This window comes from Paramisgurnus dabryanus, chromosome 4, assembly GCF_030506205.2.
Source record: "Paramisgurnus dabryanus chromosome 4, PD_genome_1.1, whole genome shotgun sequence".
In the NCBI taxonomy this organism is placed as follows: domain Eukaryota; kingdom Metazoa; phylum Chordata; class Actinopteri; order Cypriniformes; family Cobitidae; genus Paramisgurnus; species Paramisgurnus dabryanus.
This window is the reverse complement of record NC_133340.1, coordinates 19,823,730-19,845,550: the sequence shown is the minus strand read 5'-3', so window position 1 is coordinate 19,845,550 and position 21,821 is coordinate 19,823,730. Positions and strand designations below refer to the sequence as shown.

Here is a 21,821-nt window from a genome sequence, read left to right as displayed (position 1 = left end):
TTAATTCTGCTTCAGTGTTACTTTTTAACACTCTGTAAGATTGGGACAATATTTACATTCAGCAGTGTTCATTTAACTCTGGGGGTTGTGCTGCATGAGGACTTCCTGGGAGCTAAGTGAGGGCTGCCCATGCAAGGGCCATCGTAGGCTTGTTTATAGGGCCTGTTCTGGCCCGGTTATGGGCTATTGTCTGTAATCCAGAACTGGGCCACTGTAGGGCCGTCATTCTTCGTTGTATCTGGGCCGAGAAAAACTGGTTGTGTGGGCCGGAACAAAATTGCTATCTGGGACCTAATGGAAAAGCTCCCAAAAGTAAGCTGACCCGATCCAAACTAAACCAAACCGTGGGGTACTATGCAATGGAAAAGCGCCCTTAGTGTAGTAACTACACAAACACGGAAACAGAGAAAAATGCCCTTAAAGTTTTTACACCAGGCAGTCAAACATGTTACTGCAATTTCGGCACACAAGTTTCTCTGAAATGTGACAAAATTGAACCAGGAGACTTTGATCTAACAAAGCCCATTTCAACCCTCAACTCAATTTTGACCAAAATGCCTAGTTACTGCGCTTTGGCTTTGTAGGCAAGGGATCTTATTGAGAGACAGCCACAGACATCGCTTGAATCACCTGCAGCTTGAACTTAAGGTCAGAGCAACATGAAATTGATAAAGATGATGCCCCGTCATCTTTTAAATTCGACGTCTGGCAGCATTTTGATGCGTTCAGCCGCGCAGCCGCATACAAAGTCCAGGTGACGCCATGCGATTGAGATATCTTATAAAAACATGAAAAAACTAAAGTAAGTTTCTAAATAATAATGATAATCTTATTTTGACTCGATCACTATTGGCTCCTGTTGACATCAGAAATGTTTTGTGCAAAACAGGGAAATGGTAGCAGAAATGAGAGATGATGAGTTTGTAGTTTAATCCTTACCCAGTCAGGTCTCAAACATTAGAGGAAAAATCTCAGAAAAACCTCTGTCAAGTCTATTGAATTGCATTGTTGATGAGAAAATCAACTCATGTCGGTGTTTTCATGTTTTGTATTTTTAGATATGAAATTAATATTTTGTTCACTAGCTGTAGGACACAGTTGGCATTAACTATGACTGAGATTATTTTAGTATATAGCAGTCATAAAATGACTGGTTTCTTGAAATATTTTTATTGTAAAAATATTCTTGTAAAAAATAAGTTATTAATCATTGTTATCATTGTATAATGTAAAATGCAAATGTGCAAAAAAAGACATCTGTTTACACATCATCCAATAATATGGTTGAGCACTGTAGCCTAATCAGATCAATTCATCCATTTGATTAAGTACTCGTTTGGTGACTGTAAGGAAGTGAGAGTGGCCATTTAAATTGGTATTATTTCTTGGTTTACACCTCAAAGGGTACACAATTAGCATTAGGGGTGGGGAAACATACTTGAAACTGTATAAAGTATTAAGATTGACTTTGTTTAGGGTTGACTTCAACTCTGAACCCTGAGTGCTTTGTGTACTTTGAAACTGCTTCGATTGAATAAACTACTTTAATGAGATCTTGAATATCCTCCTAATTTTCCTACAATTCACGTTCTGTATATATACACATTTTTCCATTGTCTTTTGTTGGTTATTTATGTAATTGTTGTGTGTTTGTTCCTGTATTTATATCCTGGATTCATTTTCATGTTTTGTTTTATTAAAGTTTCATTAGTTCCTGCCGCCTTCTCATGTTTGGACAACACACATTACAAAAAGCAACAAACCACACTACTACAAAGTTTTACCAAAATAAGAGTTTTTATGTTAATATTTCAGCCACAAATACATTTTATACTTGATAAATAAATGTAAATTCAATTAAATAAAGTAAATACAGATTGGCAACGCTTTTATATCATTGTTTTATATTGACAATTAACTTTATTATTAAAGTAATGAGTTGTTTAATTAGCATGTTTTTGTGTTTCTATTTGGTACAGAGAACCATGTATTTTTCTTGTATTGTTACCTCCTACTAAAATGTTGTTACTGTGACAACACTAAAAAGGTAAATATTAAGGCTAGACACATACCTGAATAAATCAAATCCCCTTCATCTGTCTGTTCTCCTTCTTCTGTGATTTCTTGTTTCAGCTCCATCCCACAGTCCGGCAGATTTACGGTCTTCTTTTCTTCTCCATTACAGACAGAAACCAGAAGATCTGTTGGTGGTTTATCAGTGAAGCCACAGACAGAGACACCAGATACATCCTGAAAATAACAATAAAGTTTGCTTATAAATGAGGCCCCTGGAGTCAAATAAATCCAAGTTTGGGGACACAGTCATAAAGGGAATCTGGAAAGATTTACAACATATGAAGTGTAATACTTACTTGTTCTGATTTTACGGTTTGAGAACGAAGCGTTGGTATTGACTCATTATTCAGAATCAAGCTGGTTGAAAATCCAGCGTTGAACTGACTCTCGTTTTTAAAGCAGTCTGGTGTAAAATGATTGGCGCAAACGTGTAAGTTTCTAGGTACTTTCTTTGGGACATTTCCATAAAAAATGAAATCTAACCACGATGCTCTCAGTGGCTGAGATTGTGGCAGTCTATAGAGACTCTGATGTTTATTGGTACATCCCAAAAGCCAACATTTGTAATTCCTCTTCAGTGCAGACATTGTAGGACTCCAGCTGCTACAGCGAACATACAAAAATGATGGACTCTGTGCTTGTGACTCAGGGCTGCGTCTGTGATGATAAGTCAGATCGTCACCAGTTGTAGGCGGGGCTTCTCCCTGTATTGACATCATTGTAGAAGAGAATCAGTTTGCTTGAAGACACAACTTCTGATTTATGGGAATAATAAAAAGGGGTGAGTGGATTTCTAACATTATATGTTAGCTGTTTAAAGGGATAGTTCACCCAAAAATGAACATTTTCTCACTCTCATTTCGTTTGTGAGTTTCGTTAAACATTTCTTTGTCCTGATGAATACAAAGAACGGTATTTTGAGGACCATTTACTTCCATAGTATTCTTTTTTCTAGGGCTGGGAAGATTAATTGTGTGATTCTGCTTGCTATGCCTCTATGAATGATGGTGAAAAACCACTACAGCCATAAGCCAGAGGGCACTTGTGCAGAAACTCAATATGGGCTGCAGAAGAAGTACCATTTACACATGCAGCTTGCTTCAGGAAATGCCTATAAGCATATTTATACATTTTTGGGGAAAGTTACTTAAAATTAATTAATTACAATATTAATTTACTCCCCAAAAAAGTAAATAATTGTGTTACTTAGTTACTTTTCATGGAAAGTAAAACTTACGTTACTTTTAAGTTTCTTTTGTGTTACTTTTTCTTACTTGGCTGAGGCTTGATCTCTGAGGCTTTGCAGGTGTTTTTTATGACTGATAAGTTCTGCATTCAGAAATTGCATAAATGTAAAGCTCTGGCCCATCATCTCAGTTTCTGACTTAAACTGTTCCCGCTCAGGTGCGCACATATAGAGTGGGTAATTCTACGTGACTATGTTCAGTTTAATTCAGTACATTTTTTTTATCGAATTAATAAAACTGAAAAGTAACTTGCATTACTTAAAAAAAAAATTATAATAATAATATGTTCAAGCTACTTCATTGCCTTGTTGGTAAAACATTTAGAGTCTATTTGTTACAGTGTAAATTATGAAATGATTGTTGAAACGGCACAAACCTTTCTGTTCAGTCATTCATCTCATCAGCTTTGTCTCTTTCTTCAGCTGAGAGAATTCTGTGATGAAATCATTAGCATGGACAGATCAGTTCCTATTGCAAATTACATCCATCTCATTCCTCTTCATCAACATCTCAAAACATAAACATCACCAAATTCACCATTATAATTTTCACACAAAAACATAATTTCAAAAGGATTATAATATAAACAACAGCAGCTTTAACCACCATTATGAAAATTAACCATGGTTGACAGTTAAAAAAATATGGTTACTGTAGTAAAATATACAGTACAAAAAAGGTGCTGAATAGCAGTAAAACTCGTAATCATAGTGAAACCAATTTTGGTGCTATATAGCACCTATGAAGAACCATACGGGGTGAAATAGCAACGCTATAGCGCCACATATGGTTATACATAGAAAAATATGTTTCTACACAGCTGCAAAATGGCACTTAAAATGAGCCAGTAAACCACCAAGTGACATTTTGCACCGTTTACCGAGTGTATAACCATTGTTTTGCTAGTAATCAGTACACCAAAAACTTTCGTTTACGTTACTCTTTTACCACAAATAACAAGGGTTCATTTTCGTAAGGGAAATAAACAAAGCTTTCATGACTACATAAGTAACTCAGTCTAAAACCATTTATCTCAAGATTTTAAAGCGTAATAACAAGTAAAAGTGAGGGAAAACTTCGCTTACCCGAGAGAGATAACAAACATTAATCAGATAAATTATAAAGATCACAAACACAAAACGGCGCTACTCAATGTGGTGTTCTTCTTCTCTTGTTTCTTGACGCGTTTCCTCCAGTTTGAATATGTCGCCGCCTACCGATGTTTTTCAGTCATTGTCCCCTCAAGATCCAGAGCGGATATTATATCTTTAAATCATTAACGGTTCAGGCGTATGTATGAAAATTCCCAATTGACTTCCCCTCTTGTTCTAAAACATGCCAAACATATATTTTTTATCCATTTTAAAAAGTGTAAACAACAGGTTTACAAGGAACAATAAATAACTAAATTCAAGTAGGCTTGAATGAGCAGTTCTGAATGGGTTTTTCATCCGCTTCCTGAAAAAATTCTAGATAATAAAATAAATGTATAGTAAATTATTTAGTAATTTATTCATTTTGTATACTACCTCAACTACCACCAATGTAAATCTGTTTTGTGCATTTTTTCATCCACTAACAACACAAAATGGTAATACATTTGAGTTTTTATTAAAACTAAAAATGAGTTTTTATTATAACTAAAAATGAGTTTTTATTAAAAGTTAAAAGATTTTTTAAGATTCAAAAACAAAATCCCCACATCCATATCCTAAAACCACATGGTAAAACTAATAGATTTGTAACACACAAAGTCAAAAACAAAATATTTAAGCTTTTTCTTTTGTTTATTGAAGTTTAGACACAGACAGTTTTAACATCTACTGTAATGAAAAGATCTAACATAAAAGTAACACAGATATTTTTCCTACGGCTTAGATACTTTGAGGGATACTCCAGGACCGACTTTTGACACCCCTGATGTAGGGTATAGTTCATCAATGCTTGTCAGAATCATTTACAAGTTTTTTTCAGATCAACACATTCAAGCGACCACTAGGTGTCACTGTGGAGAAAGGTGTAGGAGGCAGTCGTGGCCTAATACAACCCCTGGCAAAAAGTATGGAATCATCCCTCTCAGATGATGTTCATTCAAATGTTTAATTGTGTAGAAAAAAAACCAAGTACATATATGCCACAAAACAATTTTTACTCAACAATCCAAACTTCTGGCTGTATAAAACACTTAAAAAAAAAAACAAAGAAAGATAATTATAGTCAATTACAACTGTTTTTACAGATCAAACAGAGGAAAAAAATATGGAATCACACAAATCTGAGGAAAATTATATGGAATCACCAAATAAAAACACTACTAGTACTTTGTTGCACCACCTCTGGCTTTTATAACAGCTTGAATTCTCTGAGGCATGGATTTAACTAATGACAAACAGTATACTTCATCTATCTGTCTCCAGCTTTGTCTTATTGCAGTTGCCAGATCAGCTTTGCAGGTTGGAGCCTTTTCGTGGACCATTTTCTTTAATTTCCACCACAGATTTTCAATTGGATTGAGGTCTGGACTATTTGCCGGCCATGCCATTGACATTATATGTCTTTCCTGTAGGAATGTTTTCACAGATTTTGCCCTATGGCACGATGCATTATCATCCTGAAAAATGATGCTACCATCACCAAACATCCTTTCAATTGATGGAATAAGAAAAGTGTCCAAAATCTCAACATAAACTTGTGCATTTATAGGAGATGTAATGACTGTCATCTCTCCCATTCCTTTACCTGACATACAACCCCATATCATTAATGATTGTGGAAATTTGCATGTTTTCTTCAGGCAGTTGTCTTTATAAATTTCATTGGAACGACACCAAACAAAAGTTCCAGCATCATCACCCTGCCCAATGCAGATTCTTGATTCATCACTGAATATAACTCTCATCCAGTCATCCACAGTCCAAGATTGTCTTTCTTTAGCCCACTGAAACCTTGTTTTTTTCTGTTTAGATGTTAATGATGGTTTTCGTTTGGCTTTTCTGTATGTAAATCCCATTTCTTTTAGGCGATTTCTTACAGTCCGGTCACAGACATTGACTCCACTTTCTTCCCATTTGTTCCTCATTTGTTTTGTTGTGCATTTTCTGTTTTCACAGCATATTGCTTTAAGTTTTCTGTCTTGGCGCTTTGATGTCTTTCTTGGTCTACCAGTACGCTTCCCTTTTACAACCTTTCCATTTGATTTGTACTTGGTCCAGATTTTAGACACAGCTGACTGGGAACAACCAACATCTTTTGCAACATTCTGTGAAGATTTACCTTCTTTGAGAAGTTTGATAATCCTCTCCTTTGTTTCAACTGACATCTCTCGTGTTGGAGCCATGGGTTATGTCAATCAGCTTGGTTCAACACATCACTAATGTGTGCAAGCACTGTAGAAACTAAATGCCTAATACATGGACTTTCCCAAACACCCCTACCGTTTCATCAGAAATGGACTGTTCCAAAAGTTCGCACTGGGGTTGCTAGGTTACGGAGCGGGAGAGAGAACCGTATAGCGGAGTTGGCTGCACGTTGTAGATAGTTTATAGACCGAAACAGGTGGATTAAGTGCCAAAGTATTGAAGTGTTTATTGATTATGTATACGTGTGCGTGTATGACGATGTAAGTAATTATATATGTATATAAGTAACTTTATAGGACATTTACATATTATAGTTATGATTGGTGTGATAACATGCAGATGTTTACACTCTAAATATTATTCGATGATATCCAATCAACTATTACTTCATCCAGTTAGCATTCTTGTTATGTGTATATGTTTATATTTATTCATTTAAAATCATAAATGCTTCTTTACATGTTAACAATGCACATGCGCTCTAAGTTTTGCATAATAGCAGCGCCATTGCACGTGCACGGCAGAGACGAGCACGTGAACTGTGCATGCACATAAATAACACACATTTCTTATTCAATAAACAAACCAACATTTCTTGAGATATCGTTGTCTTGACCAGCAACCTGTAGCCTTCAGCAATCCAACCAGTGGTTGAAAAAGAGATTTTACATGGTCCTTCGAGCCGGATGCTGACTGGCTACAGAGATGTCTCAACCAAGGAAAGAAGCACCTGTTGTACGTCCACGACGACAAGTTAAACCCCCAGCTCATTTGGTAGATTATGAGCTTGGTGATCCATTACAGCATCTACAGTCACTCCCTATGACAGGGCGAAGCAGAGTACAGCCCCCAAGCAATGCAGATAATTCCAGATCGACTTCGCCTATAAGTCAGGTGGCAGAGTATGAGAAATGGAGATTAGAAGATGAGTGGTATGCGTCTGATGAACAAGGAGAAGATGTCGAGCTTAAAGCTATATTACGTACAGTGCAGAATGATAGCGCTGATTTACGTCGTCAAACTAGTCAGCTGCCATTGATCATGTCGGCATTACAGGAGATGCGAATGCAGAATGCCATGTTACATCAGGAGCTACAAAGCCTGAAAGCAGAACAGAGAGCTCAGTCAGTAATACCACCACCCGCATCCTTCGTTCCAGTGGCTAGTCCAGAGACCTCATACTCATATCATCCAGTGCCAGCTCCACGGACAAGAGCGCCACCACCTGCTTCCATGAGAGCACTGCACCCAGTTCAAAAGGACGGATACACTGACTTAACTGAGGACTTCAGGAATTTAGACATTTCTTCCTTCGCTCACGAGAGAGTACAATCACGAGTACGACACAGCAGTCCGTTTCAACCCAGATATCCCCCATCTTCTCAGCACATCTCATCTCATCAGTCAAAGTTTGAGACTCCAGTACATGAGCAAATGCCACCTGCTCCTCCAAATAAGACTCAAGATGTTAGTCAGCCTTCATTTACACAGGAGAAAACATACAAGGGCCCTGCTCCAACCATTCCCTTTCTAACATCTGCTGATCCTAGACAATTCTCTAGACTAAAAATAGCCCTTGAGAACATTCTGCCTGAGGATGCCACCGAGCATTTCAAATTTCAGATACTTACTGACCACCTGAAGCTGGAGGAGGCACTTCTTGTGTCAGATTCATACAGTAATTCAAGGTTTCCTTTTACTAATACCATGAGAGCACTAAACAAAATGTACGGTCAACCCCACCAGTTAGCCTTACAACGCATCGCAGATCTGATGGATGGACCAAACATTCGTAGCGGTGATGTGAAAGCTTTCCGGCTGTTTGGACTCCATGTACGCTCATTGGTTAGTATGTTGGAACAACTTGGCCAGAATGGAATGACTGAGCTGGAGTGTGGATCACATGTTTCCAGACTTATGAGCAAACTACCACATGACCTCAGGTCCAGTTTTAAGAGGTACATACATCCTCTGGGAGTTACCATTCCTACATTACTGGACTTCGCCGAATGGCTTGAGTACGAGCTTCAGGTTCAGGAAGACCACACTGATTACAGCCCGCAACTCAAACAAGTGTCATCGGTTCAGAGAAAGGAAATGAGGAAAGAGTATAAGCAAAACCGCAAACCCACTGCCATTTTCCTTGGAACAGAGAAACCAAAGGCTGCTTCTGTATCACCAGCTGATCAGAGACCAACTGCTGCTAAGAGAGAATGGGTGAATGCTTACTGTGCATACTGTGATAACAACAGACATTACCTGAATAACTGTGAGAGCTTTAAGTTACTAAGCAAAGAACAGAAAGTGACATGGATTAGGAGCCAGAATAGATGCTGGCGCTGTGGACGCGGTCACCAAGCAGCTTACTGCACTCTGAAAGTTCTCTGTCAAACCTGTAACAGAAAGCACTTGGTTGCACTACATGATGTAAATGAGAAAGGTAGAGAAACAGAAGAATCTGTTCCGACCAGTGCAGTACTATATGTTGATCGTCCCACCTGTGACAACAAGATTCTGTTAAAAGTGACCAAAGTTTTGCTCAGAAATGGCAACAAAGCTATGGAGGCTTATGCTGTACTTGATGATGGGTCAGAGCGAACCATTATCCTAAATGATGCAGTACAGAAGCTAAAACTGAAGGGACAGCCAGAGGACTTAGCCCTTCGCACAGTCAGGCAAGAGACACAGACCATTCACGGGGCGGCTGTAACATTCACATTGTCTTCAATGGATAACCCTCGTAAGGTTTTCAGGATTCGGAGTGCCTTTACAGCTGATAGCCTGGGACTAGCGGAGCACACCCACCCAGTAAAGGTACTTCAGAAAAGATACAAACACCTTGCAGGTCTGCCGCTTCAGCATTTTCACAATGTGAAACCTGTGATTCTTATTGGTTCTGACTGCCCTCACCTCATAACACCCATAGAACCAGTCAGACTAGGCCCACCGGGTGGCCCTGCTGCTGTGAGAACACGCTTGGGATGGACATTACAGGGTCCAGCACAAGATATAACAACCAAATTTTCCCCACAGCATTGTCTCTTCACTAGCCTGCGACCCATTGACAGCCTGTATGCTGATGTGGAGAAACTGTGGAAAATGGACATCCTCCCATTTCAGAGTGAGAAAGTACTAACAAGGTCACGACAAGACCAGGAGTCCATACAGCTACTCCAAGACAAAACAGTGAGAGTAGAAGTTGATGGAGTCCAGCGATATGCAACCCCTCTGCTACGTGTTAAGAACATGCCATTCCTTCAGGCACCCAAAGAAGCTGTACTGCCACAATTACGGGGAATTGAAAATCGGTTGGAAAGAAAACCTGACCAAGCAGCAGCATACCAGGAAGAGATAGTCAGGTTACAGAAAGCCGGCTACATCATGAAACTCAACCCTAAGCAGGTGAAACAGTCCAAGGAAACTTGGTACATACCACACCATATGGTAGAGCATAATGGAAAGAACAGGGTCGTATTCAACTGTTCATTCACATACAAAGGCCAAAATTTAAATGAGTTCTTGCTACCTGGTCCAACACTCAGTCCTTCTCTCCTGGCAGTTCTACTACGTTTCAGAGAACATTCCATTGCAGTTAGCAGCGACATTCGTGGTATGTTCCATCAGGTGCGCCTTCTGCCTGAAGACAAGCCGCTGCTGCGATTCCTATGGAGAGATTTACAGAAAGATAAACCGCCAGAGGTATATGAATGGCAAGTGCTTCCCTTTGGAACTACATGCAGTCCCTGCTGTGTTACATTTGCTTTACAGAAGCATGTTCAGGATCACAGTGAGTCCATAGACACACAGGTTTCCGTGGAGAAATCTTTTTATGTTGACAACTGCCTTCAAAGCTTCGTCTCCAGTGAAATGGCCAAAGACCTAGTAGACAGACTCCGCAGTCTCTTAAGCTCGGGAGGCTTTGACTTAAGGCAGTGGGCGAGCAATGATCCATCAGTCATCAGTCACTTACCAGCTGACGTTCAATCCCAAAGCAGTATTCAGTGGCTTAGTGAAGGTCATCAGAACGCACAGGAGTCAACTCTTGGTTTGCACTGGCACTGTTTATCAGACACCTTGTCATATAAACCTCGCAATCTTGACCACTCCCCACCTACAATGCGGAGCATCTACCATGTTCTAGCCAGCCAGTATGACCCCATTGGCTACATTGTGCCATTTACTACACGAGCCAAAGTAATTGTGCAGAGATTATGGGACAAGAAGAGAGAGTGGGATGACCCTAGATTGCCTGGGGAACTGTTAAGCTCATGGAAAGCCTGGGTGAACGAGCTGGACGAATTACAAAACATCAACTGGCCGAGGTGTTACTGTAGCAAAGAGCTCGATCATCATACTAGTGTGAGGCAGATTCATATTTTCTGTGATGCTTCAGAGCAAGCTTACGGCTCCGTAGCATACCTGCGGACGGAAGACCAGGGTAGAGTGGAAGTAGCCTTTGTTACCGCCCGATCCCGTGTAGCTCCTAAGAAACAGCAGACCATTCCTCGCTTGGAGCTATGCGCCGCTCTGACTGGCGCACAACTTGCAAAAGTTTTGAGAACAGAGCTAACTTTGCCTATCCAAAGCATTACTCTGTGGTCTGATTCCACAACTGTGCTTAACTGGCTTCTGTCACAATCTTGCCGATTCAAAGTGTTTGTAGGCACCAGAGTGGCTGAAATACAGGAGCTCACGGAGTCTGATACCTGGAGGTATGTGCCTTCACAGGACAACCCTGCAGATGACATCACGAAAGGTAGATCTATCCGTGACATAGGCAGTGAAAGCAGATGGTACAGTGGGCCCAAATTTCTTAGCCAAACATCTCATAGCTGGCCAGAGATGCTGTCGCTAACCACCACTAATCATGACAACGAACTGAGAAAGTCAGCCTTTTGTGGTTTAACAACTTCCACTGTGCCTACCCCAGACCTGCAGCAGTACTCAACCTATACAGATTTGCTAAAGGCCTATATTCAACATGCCAATACACCAACAGCAGATGACTATAAAGGAGCAGAGCTGGCAGCTCTTCGTAAGATTCAAACTGACTCCTTCGCAGAGGAACTGTCATGCTTAAGAGCAAACAAACCCTTGCCAAAACATAGTCGACTGTTATGCTTAGCTCCTGTATTCGATGATGTCATAGAACTTATACGTGTTGGTGGCCGCCTCCGTCAGATCAGCCAACTGGAAGAAGATGCCATTCATCCTATCGTCCTTGACTCACGCCACCCAATTACCAAACTAATAATCAAAGAATATGACAATCAATTGCATCACCCAGGGCCAGACAGGGTGTTTGCTGAGCTTCGAAGAAAGTACTGGGTGTTACGGGGACGAGCAGCAGTCAAAAGTCATCAACGGCAATGCACAGAGTGTCAAAGATGGCGGGGACAACCACACCCTCCCAAAATGGCAGATCTTCCTCAGGCCAGATTAAGGATCCATCAACCAGTATTTTATTCCACGGGTGTAGACTGTTTCGGACCTTACACTATAAAAGTGGGACGTAGGAATGAAAAGAGATGGGGAATCATTTTTAAATGCATGACCTCACGGGCAGTCCATATTGATATACTTACCAGTATGGACACAGATTCCTTCTTGATGGCCCTACGGAGATTCATAGCCAGACGCGGCAAACCCTTTGAGCTCTTGGCAGACCAGGGTACAAATTTCAGAGGAGGAGAAAGAGAACTAAGAGAATCGTTTATGGCTCTTCATCCTGAGTTACAAGCTCACCTCGCCAGCCAGCAGATAAGATTTCTCTTTAACCCACCCAGTGCACCTCACTTCGGAGGATGCTGGGAGAGAGAAATACGTTCTCTAAAGGCAGCGCTTCAAGTCACACTTGGGGCCCAGACGGTCAGTGAAGAAGTACTGAGAACAGTCCTTATAGAAATAGAAGGTATTCTCAACTCCAAACCCATTGCCTACACCTCTTCTGACATTGCGGATCCAGACCAAGTAACTCCAAACCTCTTGTTGATGGGGCGGCGGGATGCCTCATTACCTCAAGTCACATACCATGATTCTGAACTCTTGAGCCGTAGAAGATGGAAGCATAGTCAGCTCCTCGCTGATCATTTTTGGAGACACTTTATTCGTCACTACTTACCAAACCTTCAGATTAGGCAGAAATGGAAAACAGGAGGACCTGATCTGCAGATTGGAGATACCGTTATGATCATAGACCAGCAATTGCCACGTGCTTTGTGGCCTGTGGGAAAGGTTGTTCAGGTACATCCTGGAACTGATAAGAGAATTAGATCGGCAGAGATACAGGTGAAAGACAAAACTTACACCCGACCTGTAGCCAAGTTAGTATGTCTGCCCCCTCTCCATGATTAACTCCCATCCTGGACAGATAGAAAGATGAGCCACTTTTAAGAATCAAATTCACAAGGTGAATTTGGGGGCGGCTGTAGAAACTAAATGCCTAATACATGGACTTTCCCAAACACCCCTACCGTTTCATCAGAAATGGACTGTTCCAAAAGTTCGCACTGGGGTTGCTAGGTTACGGAGCGGGAGAGAGAACCGTATAGCGGAGTTGGCTGCACGTTGTAGATAGTTTATAGACCGAAACAGGTGGATTAAGTGCCAAAGTATTGAAGTGTTTATTGATTATGTATACGTGTGCGTGTATGACGATGTAAGTAATTATATATGTATATAAGTAACTTTATAGGACATTTACATATTATAGTTATGATTGGTGTGATAACATGCAGATGTTTACACTCTAAATATTATTCGATGATATCCAATCAACTATTACTTCATCCAGTTAGCATTCTTGTTATGTGTATATGTTTATATTTATTCATTTAAAATCATAAATGCTTCTTTACATGTTAACAATGCACATGCGCTCTAAGTTTTGCATAATAGCAGCGCCATTGCACGTGCACGGCAGAGACGAGCACGTGAACTGTGCATGCACATAAATAACACACATTTCTTATTCAATAAACAAACCAACATTTCTTGAGATATCGTTGTCTTGACCAGCAACCTGTAGCCTTCAGCAATCCAACCAGTGGTTGAAAAAGAGATTTTACAAGCACTCTTTTTTTAACTGCAGACTAATTAGCAGTTGTAATCAGATACAGGTGTTTGTTTTAGAAATGCAAAGTGCATGCTGATTCCATATAATTTTCCTCAGATTTGTGTGATTCCATATTTTTTTCCTCTGTTTGATCTGTAAAAACAGTTGTAATTGACTATAGTTATCTTTCTTTGTGTTTTTTTAAAGTGTTTTGTACAATTAGAAGTTTGGATTGTTGAGTGAAAATTGTTTTGTGGCATATATGTACTTGGTTTTTTTTCTACACAATTAAACATTTGAATGAACATCATCTGAGAGGGATGATTCCATACTTTTTGCCAGGGGTTGTAGTCAGAATAGATGTTTCTCAATTGGCAGGACTGGTCCTTCCAAGTCACTTTCTTTAGAGGCTAGGCGAGGCTCCTCTTTAGCATTTGGAGAACTTGTAAATGGAACAAGCTAGCAAGTGCACATCATTGCGTCATTACGTCAGTGAAAAGGTGTGCTTTCGGTGCTGCACGCATAGGATTGTGGGTGATTTGAGAGCGCGAAGGCTACACATATGCATCCTATCCTGTATATGGGATATTTTTCGAACGAAGGACTCAGTCCTTGGTTGAAATTCCGAGGATCCTCGACATTGGAACAGTTCTTCGACGGATGTCGATGACGTAGAATCCTCGAAATTCTGGCTTCCGAGGATCCTTCCTTGACATTGAGAAACACCTAGAGTTAGGATTGTAACCAGAGAGTTGTTGGTTCGAGGCTTTGATCAAGGCACTTGTCCCCCAATGCTCCCTGGGCGCTGCAGTGATAACTGTCCACTGCTCCGGGTGTGTGCGTGTTCTGCAGTGTGAATCCTCTTGTGCAAACTAAGACTGGACTTTTGCGTGAAGCTCTCTCCACAATGGTCACATCTGTGAGGACTTTCTCCTGTGTGAATTCTCCTGTGCACAGTAAGATTGGACTTATAATTGAAGACCTGTTCACACTGGTCACATTTGTAAGGCCTTTCTCCAGTGTGAATTCTGATGTGCACATCAAGCCTGGACTGTTGCGCGAAAGTCTGTTCACACTGGTCACAACTGTAAGGCTTTTTTCCAGTGTGAATTCTCCTGTGCACAGTAAAGTGGGACATATTAGTGAAGGTCTGTCCACACTGGTCGCAACTGTAAGTCTTTAATTGAGTATGAATTATCCTGTGAGTATCAAGCTTGGACTTAGAAATGAATCTCTGTCCACACTGGTCACAACTGTAAGGCTTTTCTCCAGTGTGAATTCTCATGTGCGAAGTAAGGTTGGACTTATAGTTGAAGGTATGTTCACACAGGTCACAACTGTAAGGCTTTTCTCCAGTGTGAATTCTCCTGTGGACAGTAAGGTGGGACTTATAAGTGAAGCTCTTTCCACATTCATCACATGTGTAAGGCTTTTCTCCAGTGTGAATTCTCATGTGAACATCAAGGCTGTACTTACAAGTGAAGGTCTGTCCACACTGGTCACAACCGTAAGGTCTTTCTCCAGTGTGAATTCTCTTGTGTGTCACAAGCCTAGACTTATAAGTGAAGCTCTTTCCACATTCATTGCATCTGTTAGGCTTTTCTCCAGTGTGAATTTGCATGTGCGCATTAAGCTCAGACTGACCATTGAAGATTTTACCACACAGTGAGCACGTACAAGCATCGTTGTCTGACAAAATCTCAGTCTTTAAGCAGCTCAGAGATTCTTCTCCAGGTTTAAAATGATGAGGTTTCTCCTCTAGGTTATTTGATTGAAAACTTTCCAACTTCACCATCATCAGGTCTAAAATTAACAGAGAAAATCATTATGGTCAATATGACATTCACAGAGAACTTCTCAAATTACAATAGTTGCTCACCAAGAATGCATATTCTGCCGCTTTTGACGTGTGGATTTCAGGTGCATATTTAAACGCATTGTGGGGGATATGGTGAATAAGCTAAAGTAGCAGACTCTATTGTCATTAGATACTGCGTCTTAACCTCAGACAGACGACGTCTTGTTGCAGTTTTACTTTTGTTCTGGAGAATGATCTCACACTCCTACATTACTGCAGTTTTTAACGTCTGCAGCGATGCGCAGACCTATCAGTGTATAACATCAAAATATCACGCAAGAGTTTAGAAAGCAGTGCGGCATTAGAACAACACACTGCCACCAACTGTACATGACTAGGAATTACATTTAGACAAGTTTCAAGTGCACTCTGTCAAAATAGCATTCCTGCTTAAAAAACCTGCCACTGCTGGTATCAGTACCAAGTACAGCCTACAAAAATGTTGGTACTGTGACAACACTAAATAGGTAAATAATAAGGCAAAACACATCGATACCTGAATGAATCAAATGCCCTTCATCTGTCTGTTCTTCTTCTTTGACTTCTTGTTTCAGCTCCATCCCACAGTCCAGCAAATTTACTGATGTCTTCTCTTCTTCTCCATTACAGACAGAAACCAGAATATCTGTAGATGTTTGATCAGTGAAGCCACTGACAGAGACACCAGATACATCCTAAATAAAATGAATATATGAAGAAAAACATTTACAATATGAAGAGTGTTCGACCAGTAAGAGGGGTTTCACACAAGCACCTTTGGGTGTGCACCTAAGACACAAAGAGGTGTCGTTCATTTTCTGACTTTAACAGTATTCTGGATCAGACATAAAAGTGTGGGAGAGAGTGAAGGTATGCCGCTTATCTTAAACATAAGTGTTTTTTTATTTACGTTGCTGCTTTGCGATAATTACAACCATAACTTAAATGGTTTGAGCCAATGACATAATCAAAAAAACTGCAGAGTTGACAGGAGTCGTTTCCACTCCATGGGCCTCATTTATACAATGCTGCATAGAAAACATCCTAAATTTAATCTTACAATCATCTCAAAAATGCGTTTGTGTGATTCATAGAATGAATGTACGCACATAAAACGTGTGTACTGCTTTATTTCAGATGTGAAATCTATCGCAAATTATCTTGAAGTTGTGTGCAGCGGAACAGTTTTTAGATTTAATTATTATTAATTAATGACCAGAGGTGTAAAGTACTTGAGTAATTTTACTTGATTACTGTACTTAAGTATTATTTTTGGGGATTTTTACTTTACTTGAGTACAATTTAAAATCAGTACTTTTACTTTTACTTGATTACATTTTTTTTAAAGAAAAAAAGTACTTTTTACTCCTTACAATTTTATTTAGTGTCAAAAAGTACTTATTTTTTAGAGATCACTTTATTCTATTTTCCCTTACTCTTACCAAACCAATTGAATTGTGCTGACGGACATTTTAATTTAAATGTTATTTATTTTCCTTGGCCGAGATACAGCGTGCCACTCCCTGAAATTCATACAGTCATAGCTCAGGCACCTTAAGTCCGGGGTGTTCGCCCTTCGGGTCCCTTATCCTACCTGAGAGGGCCTTTTCAACGAGCCAACCCCCGACTCTCTAACCCTTTCTGTGGCCGACGGTCTCCTGAATTTCAAACGTTCGTGGCTCGGTCGCTTTAAGTCCTAGGCATTCGCCCTTGGCGTCCCTTATTCTGAGAGGGCCTTTCCAACGAGCCAACCCTGACGCTCTAACCCTTTCCCCGGCTGAGATACAGTGGTCATTCCCCTGATTTTCCCACGACCGTAGCTTGGATGCCTTTGGGTCGCTTATACCCGAGGGGACTTAAGGTGCCCGAGCTACAGCCGTGGAAAAAATCGGGGAAAGGACCACCGTATCTTGGACGGGGAAAGGGCTAGAGACTCTTAGGTGGCTTGTTCGAAAGGCCCTCTTGGGTAGGATAAGGGACCCGAAGTGCGAACGCAATTTTCTGGATTATCTGCACTGTTTCTATGGCAATGACGTCACACTGGCACAACAATCGTGTTTACATTTTACGTGACGCAACACCATGACGTAACCAAAAAGCTACAAAAATACGATCAGAGCGGTCAGACTTAAATGTATTTCTGGAAATGTGATTTGAAAAGTATTCCAAACCACCTCTGGATATAGCTTGAAACAGAAAAGAAAAAAACAGATTTCATGTGGTTTTTAGCCGTTCACACGTTCTAAATGTGATTGGGTTCCAATCGAATATGTACCAAAATCAGATTTGGACTGACAGTGTGAACAAGAACTAATACAACTCTTTCTGCACTGGCTGTCTGTGAGATGCTTGATACTCAATTTTGAAAATCAGCTTCTGCTTTAGTTAAATTCGAGGTTTCAAAACTTTGAGTAGCATGTTGGATACTGAAATTAGGTCGTTTTATAGTTGAAATACAATTAAATACAAACAGTTGTAAAGCAGGATAAAACCTTGTATGTGGTGCATTCACTTCATGTTTTTAGAGATTAAAAGCCTAAACAAGAATCTCTAGTTTAAATTTTTCCTGTTACTTTTACTTTTTTAATACTCAAGTAAAATTTTAATGTGGTAATTTTACTTTTACTCAAGTATAATTCTGGCCAGATACTTTTACTTTTAATTGAGTAAAATTTACACTCAGTACTTGTACTTTCAGTTGAGTAACATTTTTGAGTACTTTTTACACCTCTGTTAATGACAATTAGCACCTGTGTTTAGTGTATATGTTCAAATCCATTTCAAGCAGCAAGAATGGCTTATATTTTCAAAAACCTGCTGAATTTGGACAAGCAAAAGTGCATACTTCTGCTCAGACCCTGATGTGGCGCTTAGCACTTTTCCACGTCAAAGACAGTTTTTATAAATGTGAATGTTGCTGTGGATTTTTGCATACGCACACTTTACGATCAAATCTGTGCACACGCACCCACGCTTTATAAAAGAGGCCCCTGGATTCAAATCCAACTTTAAGGACACTAACTAAGAGTCATGAAGAAAGGGAATCTGGAAAGATTTATAACATATGAAGGGCAATACTTACTTGTTCTGATTTTAAGGTTTGAGAATGAAGCGTTGGTATTGACTCATTTTTTAGAATCCAGCTGGTTGAAAATCCAGTGTTGAACTGACTCTCGTTTTTGAAGCAGTCTGGTGTAAAATGATTGGCGCAAACGTGTAACATTCTAGGTACTCTCTTTGGGACATTTCCATAAAAAATGAAATCCAACCACAACGTCCTCAGTGACTCAGATTGTGGCAGTCTATGGAGACTCTGATGTTCATTGGTACATCCCAAAACAAAACATTTGTAATTCCTCTTCGATGCAGACATTGTAAGACTCCAGCTGCAACAGCAAAGATACAAAAATGATGGATGTCATCATTGAAGAGAATCTGACTCTGCTTGTTTGAAAACTCAGCTTCTGATTTATGGCAAAAATAATAATAAAGGGTGAGTGGATATCTAACATTATAGGTTGGTTGTTTAAACACACCCCAGATAGCATGCAACCATGGAAACAATGTTAAAAATCGTTGATTTGTCAATGTTAATACCATTGAATCAATATCACGTTTGCACCCTCCATTAATATTGAAAAAATATTTCAACAAATCACCATTATCGTGATCAGTGTTTGCTTTAGTTGGGTCATTGACTCTTGTGTTTTAATGGTAAGTTATCTTTGGCTGCTGAAGCAGTGTTTTAAAATACATCTGTTATTGCAAAGAAAACAAAGATCTAATGTTATCAAGTAGTTTAATTATTGTAGATATACCTAAATGATATGAATGAAATACTGTTAAAGTTATGCAAAAAATGGATTTTACAGTACTAGTTGGAAACTGTGTCAGGTCTGTTATTTTGAGGATTACAAAAACACATTTTAAAAGTTAAGCTACTGAAAATTCTCTGACATCATGAATCGGTCTATGAATCTCATCAATGGTGACGATCAACAAAAGAAAGCTTCATGCTGCAATGCATGCTGGGTATCATCGTAGTGCTAAACTAATTTATGACTCCCAGCCTGCATTGCAGTTGATCGTTTTATATGAATTTGTTTGATGATTGTCACCATTGTTGAGATTTGTAGGATGAGTTATGATGTCTGAATGTGTCAGCAATTTTTCTGTTTGTCTCGTCACAGTGTATTTACAAACCAAAACAATTATAAATGTCAAAAATGGATCAACATAATCATGTAAAGCAGCTTAATTTTATATCATCTTGACATCTTCACAAAAAGCAATCCGTTTCAACTTAACTTTGAAACACATCTCTCTTTACCAATGCACATGTGTTTCTACATAAACACATACAAACACTAAAACAAGAAAAGAAAAAATGTACTTAGTTAATGTCAAGAGTCAATGACCCAACTAAAGCAAACACGGATCACAATAATGGTGATTTGTTGAAATTTTAATATGTTTTCAATATTAATGGAGGGTGCAAACCTGGGGCCTCATTTATAAAGCATGCGTATGCACAGATTTGATCGTAAAGTGTGCCGTAAAGTGTGCGTACGCAAAAATCCACGACAAAGTCCATATTTATAAGAACTGTCTTAGACGTGGAAAAGTGCTTAGCGCCACGTCAGGGTCTGAGCAGACCTACGCACTTTTGCTTGTCTGATTGCTACAGGTTTTTGGAAATATAAGTCATTCTTGCTGCTCGAAATTATGTAAAAACATTGACAAGTGCTCTTTTACATTTCTATGAGATTAATTAGGCATAATTTAAAGGCGGAGATCTGAAACTGCTCGGCTGCACTCACAAGTTCAAGTTCATTTGCGATTTATAGATTTGAAAGGGCTACGCGCGTTTTCTGTGCTTACGTTCGGTTTATGAATCACACGTACACATTTTTGTTAAATGATCGTAAGATCAGATGTAGGATGGTTTTTACGCAGCATTTTATAAATGAGGCCCCTGATATTGATTCAATGCAGTTAACATTGACAAATCAACTGTTTTTAACATTGTTTCAATGGTTTGCATGCTATCTGGTACTGTAGGCACAAAGTAAATTTTGCCATACAGGTCTCCGTAAGACAACGAAAACATCCAATAATTTGTGTTGATTACAAAAATGTAAATCATAATGACAATCAACAAACATAATTGAGTAAAAAACAACTCAAAAGTAAACTCTCAGACACCATCAAAACAGCATAAAAAATCAATAAACACAAAAAACAATGGGTTTCATTCACTTAACATTCGTTTCCACAGATTTGTTGCGCAAAATTTGTGTACGGATGTTTTCACGAACAAATCATGCCTTACGTGTGTATTATGCATCATCATGAGCCTCATTCACTTCCATATTAGGAAAAAATACTACGGAAATTAATGGGGTTCATAAACGGTTTGGTTACAAACATTCCACAAAATATCTTCCTTTGTGTCCATCAGAAAAAAGAAATTTATACAGGCTTGTATCAACATGAGAGTGAGTAAATTATGATATAATTTTTATTTTTAGGTGAACTATCCCTTTAAGATCAAGTCAACAAAATAATCTTTGTTAGCAACATGTAAGGTCTAATCTTATTTAATAATAATAAATAATAATAATACATTTCCTACTAACATATTATGTTCTACATTTACAACACATCTCATCTCTCATCATCAATCTCAACACGCAAACATCATGTTTATAAACAACAGCTGATTTGTTTGGCATTACTAAAATAAACAATAGTTTTACTACAGTAAAAACATGTTTACTGTAGTGAAATCATGGTTTTGCTAACACTAATCAATACAACAAAAACGATGGTTACTACACTTTTACCACAAAAAACCATGGTTAATTTTCGTAACAGAAGTAACTCAGTATGAAAACATTTATATCATCGAATAATTTTAAAGCGTAGTAACATTATGAAACTTTGCTTACCTGAAAGAGATAACAAACATTAATCAGATAAATGATGAAGAGCACAAAAACAACACTGCGCTTTTTCTCATTTCTTCTTCTTCTCTTGTTTTTTGACGCTTTTCCTCCTGTGTGAATATGTCGCCACCTACCGATGTTTTTTAGTCATTGTCACTTCAAGACCCCATATAGACAGCGGATAATCTTATCTTTTATAAATTCTATCCAAAATTCAGCCATATGTTTAAAAAAATCTCAACCGTCCCACTGTCGCCAGATTTTTATTGACCGTTACAATGTTTGAATTTCCATGCGCAT

General features: G+C 39.1%; 2 protein-coding genes across 2 annotated transcripts in view; both read right to left on the bottom strand.

Annotated features, from left to right (window-relative positions):
• Nucleotides 1–21,646, bottom strand: part of LOC135760447 (uncharacterized) — a 35,553-nt gene extending 13,907 nt beyond the window's left edge. Inside the window, 12 exon segments of the mRNA XM_065274432.2 lie at nt 2,073–2,250; nt 2,373–2,808; nt 9,593–9,772; nt 10,251–10,345; nt 11,275–11,417; nt 12,089–12,179; nt 12,268–12,382; nt 12,804–12,847; nt 14,518–15,539; nt 16,091–16,268; nt 18,656–18,959; nt 21,525–21,646. Coding sequence (XP_065130504.2) covers nt 2,073–2,250; nt 2,373–2,808; nt 9,593–9,772; nt 10,251–10,345; nt 11,275–11,417; nt 12,089–12,179; nt 12,268–12,382; nt 12,804–12,847; nt 14,518–15,539; nt 16,091–16,268; nt 18,656–18,959; nt 21,525–21,544 — 2,806 coding nt within the window. The 5' untranslated portion in view covers nt 21,545–21,646.
• The window catches only part of LOC135760399 (uncharacterized), a 91,122-nt gene that overhangs the window by 27,933 nt on the left and 41,368 nt on the right, over nt 1–21,821 (bottom strand). The gene's annotated exons all lie outside the window — the stretch shown is intronic.